The sequence below is a fragment of the Toxorhynchites rutilus genome, chromosome 2 (genome assembly GCF_029784135.1).
Source record: "Toxorhynchites rutilus septentrionalis strain SRP chromosome 2, ASM2978413v1, whole genome shotgun sequence".
NCBI classification, from domain to species: Eukaryota; Metazoa; Arthropoda; class Insecta; order Diptera; family Culicidae; genus Toxorhynchites; species Toxorhynchites rutilus.
In genome coordinates this window covers 230,739,587-230,754,428 of record NC_073745.1, presented here as the reverse complement: position 1 = coordinate 230,754,428, position 14,842 = coordinate 230,739,587, and the positions used below count along the sequence as shown (strand labels likewise).

The following is a 14,842-nucleotide window of genomic DNA, read 5'->3' as shown; positions in this document are numbered from 1 at the left end:
CGCTTTTATAGTTAAGGCAATATACAATCATTCCATGTGAAAAAACTTAAAAAAAATCACATATCTGATTTTTGGATATGTTATGAAGAAAATTCTCAGCTTTCAAGAAAAAAAAACATAAAAAATATAGCGCTCTCTAGTCCAAAGCCATGAAAACAACAAAAAACCAATACAATCAATAATGAATAATCTGAGAACCACTATATCGGTTTGGCATGGAATGGCTGTATATGGTAGTTTTGTTTGGAAGCTCCTGAAAAACTAATGTTTATAAATTTTGGTGTGTAGGTTCTCGCGTTTGACTTGTTCTTGACATGTTTCTAAATAGAACAAAGTTTGTGAAACAAGCCAATCGCGATAATTTACACACAAAGATGTTACGACTTAAACATTAGTAGTAATTTTTCAAAGACAATATGAAAAAGTTGTTTCTGGAAAAATCTTCTCTTCTAGTAGTAAACTTGTTCCGATGTATCGATGACTTGTTGGTAATTGAATGGGCTATTCATGTACATTTTATTCAAAAGTTAAAAAAAAAATATTTTTGAAAAATATTGATTTGAATTTTCAAAAAAAGATTTTCAATGAATTTTCTTTGAAAGAAATTATTTGATATTTTATGATGAAAACATAAATAATTTCCTACGTTTCATTCTCTAACCAACATATTGTAGTACTGTAACTTTAAGAAAACGAAATTTGATTGACAACATCGGTAAATGAATACTTCCACAGGGAAAAAGAGACAACGGTAAATCTCGACGTTTCATGCAATTATAAGGCATTTGGCATATTTATTTTTTTTAAAACCCCGATTTCCTGAACTTCTTCCCGTGTGATTTTTAGGTTTTCAAAAAACTCAAACTTTGACAGCTGTGCAACACTAGTAAATGAAGACCGATTGAGCTGAAATTTTGCATAGGGTAGTTTTTCAACATTATTAATCAAGTCCTGTTTGAAAATTCGATGGTCACTTTTTCCCATATATACATTGGCACTCTAATATATAGCCATTCCTTGTCAAACCGATATAGTGGTTGTCAGATTTTTATGAAAGTGGTAGTTTTGTTCTTTTTCGCAAAATATTGCACCCGTATTTTTATTTATTTTGCCCATTTCCATTTTAGGGTAGTCCGAAAAAAAATCATTTTCCCCCTTTTATTAAAAAATGACTTTTTTCAAGAATTCATAACTTTTGAACCACTGAACCGATTCTGATGATCGACATATTAAATTGAAGCCATCAAGCTAGTCTTATTTGAAATGAAAATAAAATAAATAAATAAATTGAAACAATACAATATCATAGTCTAGACGCATAGGAATAATGAACGAAGACTGAAAACATGTTAACTTTAAAAAGAAAAATAACTCTTAAACGTAAAGAATACCTCTCTAATTTTTGAACATATTATGTAAAAAAACAGGAAGTGGGTTATATCTATGGTATAACCGCAAGGGTGACGTAGGACTATCGTTGATTTAGAGATCATTTGTTTGAAGTTGAATCTAAATCCATTCTGAATGAATGAATAAATGAATATTTAGGGGACTTCGAAAATGAGAGCGTTACGTTGGAGGCACAAGGTTTTATGCATCCAATATAGGATACGAAAAACCTTGTTCTGAAGAATAATCTTCAGAAGCTTTCCTGCTAACTGTACTTGATTGACAAATCACAAACCCAAATGTATTATATGGATATTTTATGGATAGAAAACATTAAAATAAACTCTTTCGCTTGAATGTAATTTTCAATTCCAAGGGGAACTGGCAGATTACTTTTCCAGCAACGATTAGATATTTCCACATTTTCCTCGATACTGGAAGCCCACCAGTGGTTAATGCTAATTCGATAACCACCTGTTAATAGCACTCGCTTGAAACATATTTGGTCACAGTGTTACATGGATAGAAAACATTCAAATAAACTCTTTCACATGAATGTATTTTTAAATTCCCAGAGGAACTGGCTGAATATTTTCCGGATCTTTCTCGATGCTGAATGGCATCCAAACGGAAAGAATTCCGTGCGTGTATGTGTGTGTGTAGCGGCTGCTTCAATGGTCAGCTTCTCTTCTCCTGAAGGATCGGCTTCTCTGTGCTCCCTCACAGTTTCAAACAAACTGCTTGCGTTTCAGGGCAGATCTCGATCCTACGCCGTCCAGCACCCTCAGCAACGATGTTGTCTTGTCGATGTCCTCACGAAAAATGGATGTGTCTCACCACCAGAATATCGCTCAAGTATGCTTTTTGTGTGTGATTGAATCGAGAGAAGGTGTGGTTTACGATGGCAATTTGGAAGGCAAACTAGAGGGGAATGAACTCTCTGAGCTCGGAACTTTCGGCGACTGAGCAATAATCGATTGCGGGCGCATACAATATTGGATACGGAAATATCCTACTACTGATGGGGAAGAATAATCTTCAGAAGCTTTCCTGCTAATTACACTTGGTTGAAAAATTACAAAATCAAATGTATTTGATCGCTGTGTTATATGGTTAGAAAACATTAAAATAAACTCTTTCACATGAATGTATTTTTAAATTCCCAGAGGAACTGGTAGATTATTTTCCAGAAATGATTAGATCTTTCCGGAACTTTCTCGATGCTGAATGGCATCCAAACGCGTGTATGTGTGTGTAGCGATGTTTTCCCGGGAACCGTTTGTGGCATCACTCTCCTCCTGATGGATTGACACCGTTCATCCGCGCTTTCATGATAAACGAAGAGCTTCACCACAACAGAGACAACATGCTCCAATCGCTGTTCAATTAGAACTGAGTGGATTTCCCAGCGGCGCTCGCTTATATACCGATTGGTGATTTCAATAGCCTGTTTTGAAAGCAATTTTAAGACTATTGAAACAAGTTTTTGGATTAAAAAGTAACAAGTATAGAACGCGTAGACGTTTTATCTTTCAAATGAAGTGTTTATCATACCATTTCGTTCAGTTGTTTAGGAGCTATTAACACTCAAAATCTCGGTCTCCGGTGTAACGCTTTCGTTTCCGAAACTTTGATTTTACACCCCGGTATAGAAATGAAAGACGTAGTCCTACGTCAAAAACTTCAGCTACTAAGAAAAAATTTAGCGCCCTCTATCTTTAACCAAGAAAACTATGAAAAACTAACACGATCAATAATTACAAGAAAATCTCATTAGCTCATTCAGCTTTAATTTGATATGTCGATTATCTGAATCGATCCAGTAGCTCAAATTTTGAATTTAGTAGTGATTTTTCAAAGTTAACCGATGGTTGGGAAAAATAATTTCCCCCCTTTTCTCACACCACAAAAATTCATAATTATGAATTGATGAATTTTTGTGGTGTGAGAAAAGGGGGGAAATTATTTTTCCCAACCATCGGTTAACTTTGAAAAATCACTACTAAAAACAAAAGTTGATGGGTCTGAGCCTAGGGGCACGGACGGGATCTTGACATAGGACTGTGATTGTGTGTAATAATTGCATTTATATTGCATTTTTTCATTGTTCAAAATCTGTATTTTTTTCTCTTTTGATACATCTAATGGATGTCCTGGAAAACCTGTTTCCCTTATGTACTTGTATCCTTTAAACGGGTTAGATGACATAACGTGGTAGAATTCGGTACCGCATTCTGCTCGAAAATGTACACAAAAATACCATACCATAAGATCGGGACTACTCAAGCTATCATAATCTGATTTACGTTGGTATACCCTTTCGATCTTCTAAATCAGCAGCCATTTAAATTCATTTATTTAATTTTTACATAACCAAACAACATACTCGATATTATGACATCCTGGACCACAATTACACAAATTGTTAGTAGTGAGACCTACACGATAAAAACATGAAGTGAGCACAAATTGATTGGACGACATACAATCTTATATATATATATATATATATATATATATATATATATATATATATATATATATATATATATATATATATATATATACTCCTCCGAAACGGCTCGACCGATTTTAATGAAGTTATGCACTGAAATCTTGATAGGCATGAGAATAGGACGTAAACTATATATGATACCGCTAGGATACCGATTACCGTATGTTTTATACCGATTAGGGTGGTCCTATGCAAAAAAAAATCTAAATAATTTTTATTTCTTTTTTTTATGAATTTGGCATAAAAGTACATATAACCTCAAATGTGTACCTCCATTTCCTATTTTTAATCGCGATTTTAGTGTTTTGGTATAAATAATATCCAAACAATCGACCCGTGATTGTTTTTCAAAGAGAACGAATGTCATCCGACCTTGAAACGCAATGCGTATAGACGTCATTGAGCTTCGTGTTCCATTTCTGTTAAGCGTAAATTGTTATGAATTTTCGAGTGAAATAAACACGCTTTTAAAACAAAAATTTTAAATGAACTATGGCTCTATTGTGTGTTCTGCGTAACAGAATAACACATTCTTTACAGGTAGAGAAAATATCGGACGAAAATAGTCTGATAATTATTTTATATTCTGGATAATATTTTGGCTGAAATGCAAGGAGATTTATAGAAAAATAGTTGAGTTAGGGTCGAGGCTATGTCTACTAAGTATTCAAACAACATCGAATAAACATTTTCATTCAAATTTCAACAATTTAAATTGCTTTCGGGTCTGCTAATGACGAAATATGGGTGATTGTTCGTTATTGTTACCACAAACATAGCCTTTTTTTTATAGCCTTGCATGGCAGACGGAAACTGTACAATGCTTTTTCTTAAAGATTTCATCAACGACACGACCGCAAGCCTAGGTGGATGTCCAATATATCAATGAATAAAAACTGATAATGACGGACAATCATCCATAAAAATTAACAACGCAGACATTGCCATGGAAAACCGTTGAGTAGTGCCATATTCGCCTCAGCTGAGCAAAACATTCGATGAAGAGCAACAAATTTGCAACAACGAAATTTATTCCTTGTTTCAATTTACATTTTACGTTCAAGAGATTCGTGAATGAAATACATCGGAAATGGAATACAAGGAATGTTTTGTGTGTTTTTTCAATTTTTGTCATCGACTTTGCGCTCTATACCTCGGTATGTCAAACACAAGTATGAAAGAAAGAGTAACGAACGTTTCAAGTATGTGTAGATCTTTAGAACATTTAAACACACTTACAATACATTAGTTATTTTTTTATTTTACAATCAACATATTCACTAGAAATAATTTTTTTGGCAGAACAACGTTTGCCGGGTCAGCTAGTATAATATAAAATTAATGTCTATTATCGGTAAATGTAAAATAATTCATTTTACGCATCAATTCACATTATGAGTTAACGCACGAATTCAGGCAAAAAGATTGCTCGTTGCGTCGGGGAGGAAGCGAGCGGATAGTGCAATCGAAAGAAAACATACCCAATTAAATCGTCAAATTGTTAACTTTTTTTTACTATTTTTTTCCAAAATATATATTTTTATCAAGGCTCATATGGCGTTAGCCTTACGGGGCCGGGAGTCCAATACTTTGACAATTTTGCTTATTATCTATGTTAGTAATATGTAACCGATTACTCGCGGTTGACTCGAAGTTAGTATTACAAGTGTTTTCGTAATTGGGATGTTGTTGTCTCCAATGCTCTGTACGTGTGCCCGACACGGAATACTTCCTATTGGGATGCAGCTGACCATTAATCAGCAACGCCCCCCTAGCCTGTAACCCATATCTAGCGTGGTGCATCTTTCTCGACTCGAGGAATCCAGGATAGAATGGTCACTAGCCAGTGCAATCATCAGCTCGTGTAGAGTTGTCATGAGCGGTACAACCTTTGGCTCTTGTTGAATGTTCAGTGGACTGCACAACCTTTGGCCCGTGTATCTGTAAAGAGTGTGTGTATGTATTGCCGCGACTAAAAGTTTATCGATCGGATAGGAGGGATATGAAGCGGGGACACAACGAAGGAAACATAATTAAACGTTGACATCGACGTTTCTGAGTTTCTTTTTTTTACTATATTCACTGTTCATGTTTCAAGCAAAAAAAAACAAACAAATTTCCTGTCTAATGATATATAACACAACATATGTTGACCAACCATTTTGAGTAATATGCGTTTGAAAACTCTTAATAAATCGTTACATTTTTCGTAACGATTTAATATAGAAATCAAAGACATAGTCCTATGTCAAAACCACAGCTGTCGAGAAAAATAATAAAAAATATAGTCCAAAGCCATGTAAAAAATTAATAATATCAAAAGCAAAAAAAAACAAACAAATTTCCTGTCTAATGATATATAACACAACATATGTTGACCAACCATTTTGAGTAATATGCGTTTGAAAACTCTTAATAAATCGTTACATTTTTCGTAACGATTTAATATAGAAATCAAAGACATAGTCCTATGTCAAAACCACAGCTGTCGAGAAAAATAATAAAAAATATAGTCCAAAGCCATGTAAAAAATTAATAATATCAAAAATAATAATCGTATTGACATGGAATTGCAGTATTTAAAGTTAAATAAAGTAAGTTAAATTCCGTACGGATTTCGGATTTGAAAACTAAAAACTACTGAGCAATATTGCTCCAAATAAGGTTACGACAGAACTGATTTTTATTTTTTACTAGCTGACCCGGCAAACTTCGTCCCGCCCAAAATTTGTTTTTTGTTATCAATACCTTCAAACATTCACGTTTTCTGACTAAGCGTAAGTTCATGAGCCCAATCACAGAACTATTCATTGATTGATCTTCTGAACGACCTCGTTGAATATACCTTTCACTGAAAAATTCCTAGTAGTTCTACCAAAACTCATCATTCTAATATCAGATCATTTTCAGACACAATTCTCGTTCAAGACCATTTCTCCGTTACATGGAATAAATGTTTGATACAGAAAATATGATAGAATAAAACAGACCCCGCCCCAAGAGAGGGGAGAGGAGTGTATTCACCGTAGAAACGTTTCGTGCCCCCTAAAATCTTAACATGCCAAATAAGGCTCCATATATATATATATATATATATATATATATATATATATATATATATATATATATATATATATATATATATATATATATATATATATATATATATATATATATATATATATATATATATATATATATATATATATATATATATATATATATATATATATATATATATATATATATATATATATATATATATATATATATATATATATATATATATATATATATATATATACATGTATATATATATATATATATATATATATATATATATATATATATATATATATATATATATATATATATATATCCGAATTTTACTCCTGCAGACCCTGAATTCTTCTTCCCATCATCCTCCACCACCAGCGAATCATTTGTATGCTTCAACCGTAAATGGTTTAGCATATTCGATGAATGTCGACAAAAAACCATGACGGTTAAACAAATTTTGCACTGTATTTTTTTAAAAATATTGTTCCCTTTTTTATTAATCGCGATTATTTTAATTATCATTCGGTGTCTTCATATTTAGATTTTTCATTATTTGATACAAAATTACTCGATTAAAATTTCAGATATTCGATTATTTGAATTAATCAAACAATTAACCGACGTCTCTAACTGTAAAACGCGATTTATTCTCTTGAGCTGAAATATATAATAAGATAGAGTATATTACAAACCTAACTTTAATCGTAAAAGACTTACCTTTCAACTTTTCTATGCTCTTCTAGCCACCAAAACAATTCCACACAAAAAGAAGCAAAAAACATATTGCAAAATATTGCAGATTGTTTACATATAAAATTCAAGATGGTTGAAAGGCCTTTCTCATAAGTTGCGGTACCGTATTGTATCTATCGTGGTTCAGACTTGGATAAATTCTATTATTCGGAAGGATCAACAAACTTGAGCAGCGTTGGAAGAAGTGTAAAGCCCTAAAGGGGTATGTTAAGAATAAAAAAATTTTAACCGAAACAATTAAGTAGTTTTCATTTTTGCACAGACTTTTCAAATGGTGCTCCGCGGGAAATTTGTGCTCCGCAAAGTTATAGCAAATGCTCCCACCTTGAAAACAAACATTCTTGATTTTAATTTCACTGGGCATATAGTCATTTATCTTGTTTACTCTGGGTCTGATGTCGTATAACTGCGACACGCAACCGAAATAGAGTTTTTCCAGTTGAGTTGGGTCGATGTAAACATGATTGGTAAATGATTGATAAAAAATTGCAGGTGCTCCATCAAATAATTTTGCTATAAAAAGTGCTCTGCCATAAAAAAAACCTGAAAACCCCTGCTCTTAGCTGTGGAAACAAGTTTACGCAACACCGGAGCCAACGTTTCGACAATTTCACAAGATCGCAGTGGTGTGCATCACAATTGTTACCTAATTATATAGACCAAGCCCCGGGCAAGGGGATATGATCCGCGAGTCAAGATGTGCTACAAATTTAGCTGTCATTGCCAAACCTATCAAATTACTCGGCGAACTCAAGGCAAATCTATGGAACAAGGTGCGCCCATTCGCTAACTAAAAAAAGAATTGTTTTTTGAAAAAAAAATTAAATAGTATGTAGATTTTTAAGTTATTCGATTACTTAAAACACGTAGTCCTGACGCTTACTTAGCCATTTGGTTGTATATTTCCAAATATTTTACAACACAATAATCACAAAAACTCACCATTATAATATAAAATCAGCATCAAACACAATTTCAGTTTCATATTATTTCACAATTTTCGAGGAAACGTATTACTCTATTACATAGAATACATATTGAATACAGAAAAGTAAATTTTCATTCATTATTTTTTGTTCTAGAAGTGTGTTAATTTCGTCCTTAATTTCGTTTTCCAAATGGCGCAAATCATTATGGTGCCTTCAACGCAAAGACAATAAATGAAACGCTTGCAGCGTAAAACGTAATGAATATAATGAATATAGCAATGAGTATTTCATAAAGTATCAGTATATTCCACAAATTGTGCTCAATCGTCTTAATTTACTTTTGTGTATTTTTTAAATGGCTGCAGAAAACCACTTCACGTTTTGACCCACCTGGTAGTATGTTAAGTGCCTTGTTTTACACCAGCTTGAGAGTTTGGCAGTTCTCGCGAGTGACAGTGGTCGCAAATTGCATTTGCGACCCGGACATGTTTGACGCTGTCAAATCCTATGTGCTAGTATACGGATGCCCTCAGGCTGATATAGACAGATCGATTAGAGTTGACAGGATAGTACACAACTGACAGCTCGCTGAAGTTATATACGACTCCGTGGCGCAACGGTAGCACGTCTGACTCCAGATCAGAAGGTTGCGTGTTCAAATCACGTCGGGGTCAAACTCCATTCTTATGGTACGTTATCTAGGAAAGGATATGAATCTTTTTCAAATCTCAAAGGAAGAAACAATATACACATATAATTAATTTTTTCAAAAAAGTTTGTATTATTAGCAATAACAATATCACAAGTTTGAAATATTTAAACCGTCACTACACTAACGATGTTTCACCAGCTAAAGTCACTTACAACAGATATGGACTATACGCGGCCAGCGGAGCCCGCAGAGCAGCAGCATTATACGCAAGCGGAGAATAGGCGGCCAGCGCGGGAGCACTGTATGCCAAAGGACCAGCGGCAGCTATGCCTGGGGCTGTGTATGCCAAGGCAGCAGCAGCGGGAGCTGCATATCCTGCAGCAGCGAGAGCTAAGGGCGAAGCAGCAAGTCTGGCTGCAACGGGAGCAGAATATGCCAACGGAGCAGCTGCATATGCCAGCCGGGCAATTCCATTGTAGTTACGACCCACAATCTGGGCACTCTGTGCGGTCAGAACGGATGGTCCAGCGGCAGCCAGAAGAGGAGCGGAATAGGCAACTGGGGCAACTCCTGGCTTCGCACAAACGCACGAGATCGCCAACGCAGCGACGCAGATCTGGAATAAATTGAAAAGGAAACTCATATAGTTATTCTCCATTTTCAAAAATAAAAATATGCTTCAATTCATACCAATTTGGTGAACATTTTGGTGGCGTATTTTGGTTGGACACTTCGACGTGTGCTGATTGAAACTTGCGATTGAACTATAATTGTATTTTCCGCGTTAGATACATATAGTCGACTCCACCATTGCCCCTTCTTGATATACAACTCAAAACGGACAACAGTGTGTCCCAATTTTCGTTTTTGGAATATCAATGCGGTGCCTTGATCGCGATTTGTAAAATTTGCGACGATGAACAATCGATACAAGGAAAAAAACAAATGGCAGCGGCCGTAACTAGATTACCTCGTTTCGGATGTTAATTTCGACACCTGCTTGGAACGGCGAATAGTACGGTGGGTATTATATGGATGTTCATTTGTTTCCCATCAAATACAATACAACACTACAACGTTGAATAGTTACCTATCCCCATACTTCACCAGCCAATCAGACAATCTAATTGAAAACATATATAACCCATAGGGAATTCAAAGCCGAGTATGTCTCCGTGGTATATTCTGCAAGATTTTTCAGAAATTAAATTGAATTGTACTTTTATGAAAAACGGATTCAGGAATGTGGAGACGAACACTTCATACCACTCCATTTTTTTTTTTTCAATTATTGGTGCTTTGTAAAAAATTTAAAAAATCGAAATGAAAACGAATAAACGCAAAAGGAACGAGTGATTTAGGTCGCCTGTAGAATATTTTAAAATGCTGCACGTTGGCAAAATATTTTTCTCGCATTAGCAAATGAATTTTCCTACGTGGATGAAAAAACTATATAATTAATAACATAAATCATATTGCAATATTTGGTGTCCCAATCAGGGCTTCGGAGTCGCAGTCGAAGTGTTTTTACGAGCATTTTAAATTTTGATGTTTATTTTTACTGTCTGATCAGAGAAAATCGTAAATAAAACGTTCTGATGAGAAACCAGGTTTCGCATAATTTCATTTTTTCCAGCAGGAGTCGGGGTCGAAGTCGGTACTAATAATTGTAGGGAGTCGGAGTCAGAGTCGAATCGTGAAATTTTGCTCCGACTCCACAGTCCTGGTCCTAATAAATTTGAGAAATAAGAAATAGTTCAATAAAAGGCCTATGTTCAATTCCGATTTTCTCTAATTTTAGGATTTATCGTGAAATACCGATGTGGTCAATCACGTTAACATTGCATTCAGAATGGGTGTCACTTTGTTTCATTTTTTTTTTGTTTATTTGATTTCCATATCCTCCAAAATTTTTGTTTCCTCTTTTTTTATCCTTTTCCCGCTTTATTTTTTATTTTTAACTTTGTCTTGCCAATTCTCCTTTAAGGTTTCATTTATCTTCTTTTATTCTAATAATACTGTTTTCTCTCAATACATTTTCCTTATGTTATTTTTTATACCCTTTTAAAATTTTCTTCATATTAATTTTTTTATTTCATTTTTTTCTTTTCTTATGTGCCTCAAATATTCAGTTTGAATATTACTTTCGTTTCTTGTGTTTTATTTACTCAATAATAATTCAATTCTCTTTAGTTTACCCATGATCTTGTATACTTCTCGTTTTCATATTCCTCCTTTACGAGAAAAAGTTACAGAAAAGTTGTGTTCGTGACACGACCGTATAGTTGGCGTAGGATTACGTTAGACTGTTTGTTGCATATTGATTTTATGTTTGAAACATTCCATTATTGAACTCTTTGATAGTAATTTGGAGGTTCTGAAAAGAGCCGTTTAATATGATTATTGGGTATTTTTTGTTCGCTCCACCAGTAATACAATTAAGCGATGATTTTGATACAATTATTTGATAGTAATAACATGGACCCATAAATGAATACTCTCACTGAATGAGGAGCGCGAACGATTCACGAAGCAATTTGAGCAGATTGTCAAATTACTTCAAGGCATTTACAATTTCAAGAATATCTAAGTAGTTTTCCAGTATTTCTTACCATCTCCAACGCAGAACGACAACAAAAAATCCGAATCGAATGTATTGTACGGTGGCGAAAGCAATTGCTAAAAAACGAATTTCCACCTACAGTTTTTCACCGAAGCACACAACTCTCAACGCTAAGAAATACCCTACGTCATTTTTAACCCGGAAACACCAATTGAAATCACGAAAGTTAGATGATCGATTGAAAAAAATCACAAATAAGTCATTCACGATTTATCAATCAGCCAGTTAGCGACCGGACATTTTTTTGTACTGTGTATTTTTTTTTATTTTATTTTTATTATTAGATATTTGAAAAAAAACAGTTTGAAGATGTTTATCAATCTAGAAAAGCCGTAAGAGCACATTTAAATATGAATTAGAGTAGTACTAAATATCTAATTTCAAAAAAAAAATTTCAGAATTTAAATATTTTTTTTAGTACTAAAATTTTTGATGAAATTTTTTTTTTGAATTTTTCTTGATACACCGTGGTAAGATGTACATTCAGTATTTTTTTCAAATTTTTATCTCGGATCTATTGAGGATGGCGTGAAATAAACGAAAAAGTACGTTTTTCACTATAGATCCTACGTCAAACCACATAGGGGTTCAAATAAACCACCAGAATTTCTTATTTAATATCGTTTACAATATTTGCCATACAGATAGTGATTTTGTTTGGGGGCACTTTTTACTCCCTTACCTAACCACTCTTTGGAGTTCTAGTTGTATTCATTGTATCGAGTCATACTATAGCTTGTTGGAAAGGTATTTTTGCGCGCTATAATATAGTCCTCGACAGTGTTTTGTTTGGTTAAGTCGTCCGTGAGTTATAGTGTCGCAAATATGGAGCAAAATAAAGAGAAAATCCGACATATTTTACAGTACTACTATGACAAAGGCAAAAATGCATCTCAAGCTGCCAATAAAATTTGTGCAGTTAATGGACCCGATACAGTTTCCATTTCCACCGCACAACGATGGTTTCAACGTTTTCGTTCTGGTGTAGAGGTCGTCGAAGATGCGCCACGCTCCGGAAGGCCTGTCGTCGAAAATTGCGACAAAATCGCTGAATTAGCCGAGAAAGACCGGCATAGTAGCAGCCGTAGCATCGGCCAAGAGCTGGGGATAAGTCATCAAACCGTTATTAACCATTTGAAGAAGCTTGGATTCACAAAGAAGCTCGATGTATGGGTGCCACACACGTTGACCCAAAAAAACATCTTTGACCGTATCGACGCATGTGAATCGCTGCTGAATCGCAACAAAATCGACCCGTTTCTGAAGCGGATGGTGACTGGCGATGAAAAGTGGGTCACTTACGACAACGTGAAGCGCAAACGGTCGTGGTCGAAGCCCGCTGAAGCGACTCAGACGGTGGCCAAGCCCTCATTAACGGCCAGAAAGGTTCTGCTGTGTGTTTGGTGGGATTGTCAAGGAATAATCTATTATGAGCTGCTTCCCTATGGCCAAACGCTCAATTCGGACCTGTACTGCCAACAACTGGACCGCTTGAAGGTAGCACTCATGAAGAAGAGGCCATCTTTGATAAACAGAGGCCGCATTGTCTTCCATCAGGACAACGCCAGGCCACACACTTCTTTGGTGACGCGCCAGAAGCTCCGGGAGCTCGGATGGGAGGTTCTTTTGCACCAAGTGACTACCATCTGTTTTTGTCCATGGCGAACGTGCTAGGTAGTCAGAAGTTAGCCACAAAAGAGGCCTGTGAAAATTGGCTATCCGAGTTTTTTGCCAATAAGGAAGCGAGCTTCTATAACAGGGGTACTATGAAGTTGGCATCTCGTTGGGAACAAGTCATAGAACAAAACGGAGCATATTTGACTTAAAACAGATGATTGTAACTAATTTTATGAACAAATGAAAATTCAAAAAAAATACCGCAGGACTTTTTTGACAGCCTAATATAAAAAAAAAATTGTTGATACCGCGCAACACTGAAAAAAATCCGAAAAAAATCACAAATATCTAGAAAAGCCGTAGAAACACATTAAAATATGAATTAGAGTAGTACTGAATCTCTAAATCTCAAAAAAAAATTTTTCAAAATTTCAATTTTTTTTTTTTGGTACTAAGATTTATGATGAAATTTTTTTTTGATAATTTTTCTTGATACACCGTAGTAAGATGCACATTCAGAATTTTTTTTGACGTAGGACTACGTCTTTCATTTCTATACCGGGGTGTAAAATCAAAGTTTCGAAAACGAAAGCGTTACGCCGGAGACCGAGATTTTGAGCGTTAATAGCTCCTAAACAACTGAACGAAATGGTATGATAAACACTTCATTCGAAAGATAAAATGTTTACGCGTTATATACTTGTTACTTTTTGATCCAAAAACTTGTTTCAATAGTCTTAAAATTGCTTTCAAAACAGGCTATTGAAATCACCAATCGGTATATAAGCGAGCGGCGCTCGGAAATCCACTCAGTTCTAATTGAACAGCGATTGGAGCATGTTGTCGCTGTTGCGGTGAAGCTCTTTATTTATCATGAAAGCGCGGATGAACGGTGTCACCAAGAGCCTGTTTGTGCACCCTAGGCCAGAAGGGAATCTATCAGGAGGAGAGTGATGCCACAAACGGTTCCCTGGGAAGACATCGCTACACACACATACACGCGCGGCTATTAACAGGTGGTTATCGAGTTGGCATTAACCACTGGTGGGCTTCCAGTATCGAGGAAAATGTGGAAATATCTAATCGTTACTGAAAATAATCTGCCAGTTCCTCTGGGAATTTTCAAAATATATTCATGTGAAAGAGTTTAATTGAATGTTTTCTATCCATGTAACACTGTGACCAAATATGTTTCAATCAAGTGCTATTAACAGGTGGTTATCGAGTTGGCATTAACCACTGGTGGGCTTCCAGTATCGAGGAAAATGTGGAAATATCTAATCGTTACTGAAAATAATCTGCCA

General features: G+C 35.1%; 1 protein-coding gene and 1 non-coding gene across 2 annotated transcripts; one reads left to right on the top strand and one right to left on the bottom strand.

The window, feature by feature from the left end:
* Nucleotides 1-9,248: 9,248 nt before the first annotated feature.
* Nucleotides 9,249-9,320, top strand: Trnaw-cca (transfer RNA tryptophan (anticodon CCA)). The gene has a single exon. It is a non-coding gene; the product is annotated as a tRNA-Trp (tRNA).
* An 83-nt stretch (nt 9,321-9,403) lies between these two features.
* On the bottom strand, nt 9,404-10,255 carry LOC129769589 (cuticle protein 16.5-like). The gene is made up of 2 exons (XM_055771951.1): nt 9,989-10,255; nt 9,404-9,914 (listed from the first exon to the last, which is right to left on the bottom strand). Exons 1-2 carry the CDS (start codon nt 10,001-10,003, stop codon nt 9,507-9,509), a joined length of 423 nt encoding a protein of 140 aa, XP_055627926.1. The 5' UTR covers nt 10,004-10,255; the 3' UTR covers nt 9,404-9,506.
* Between the last annotated feature and the right edge of the window lie 4,587 nt (nt 10,256-14,842).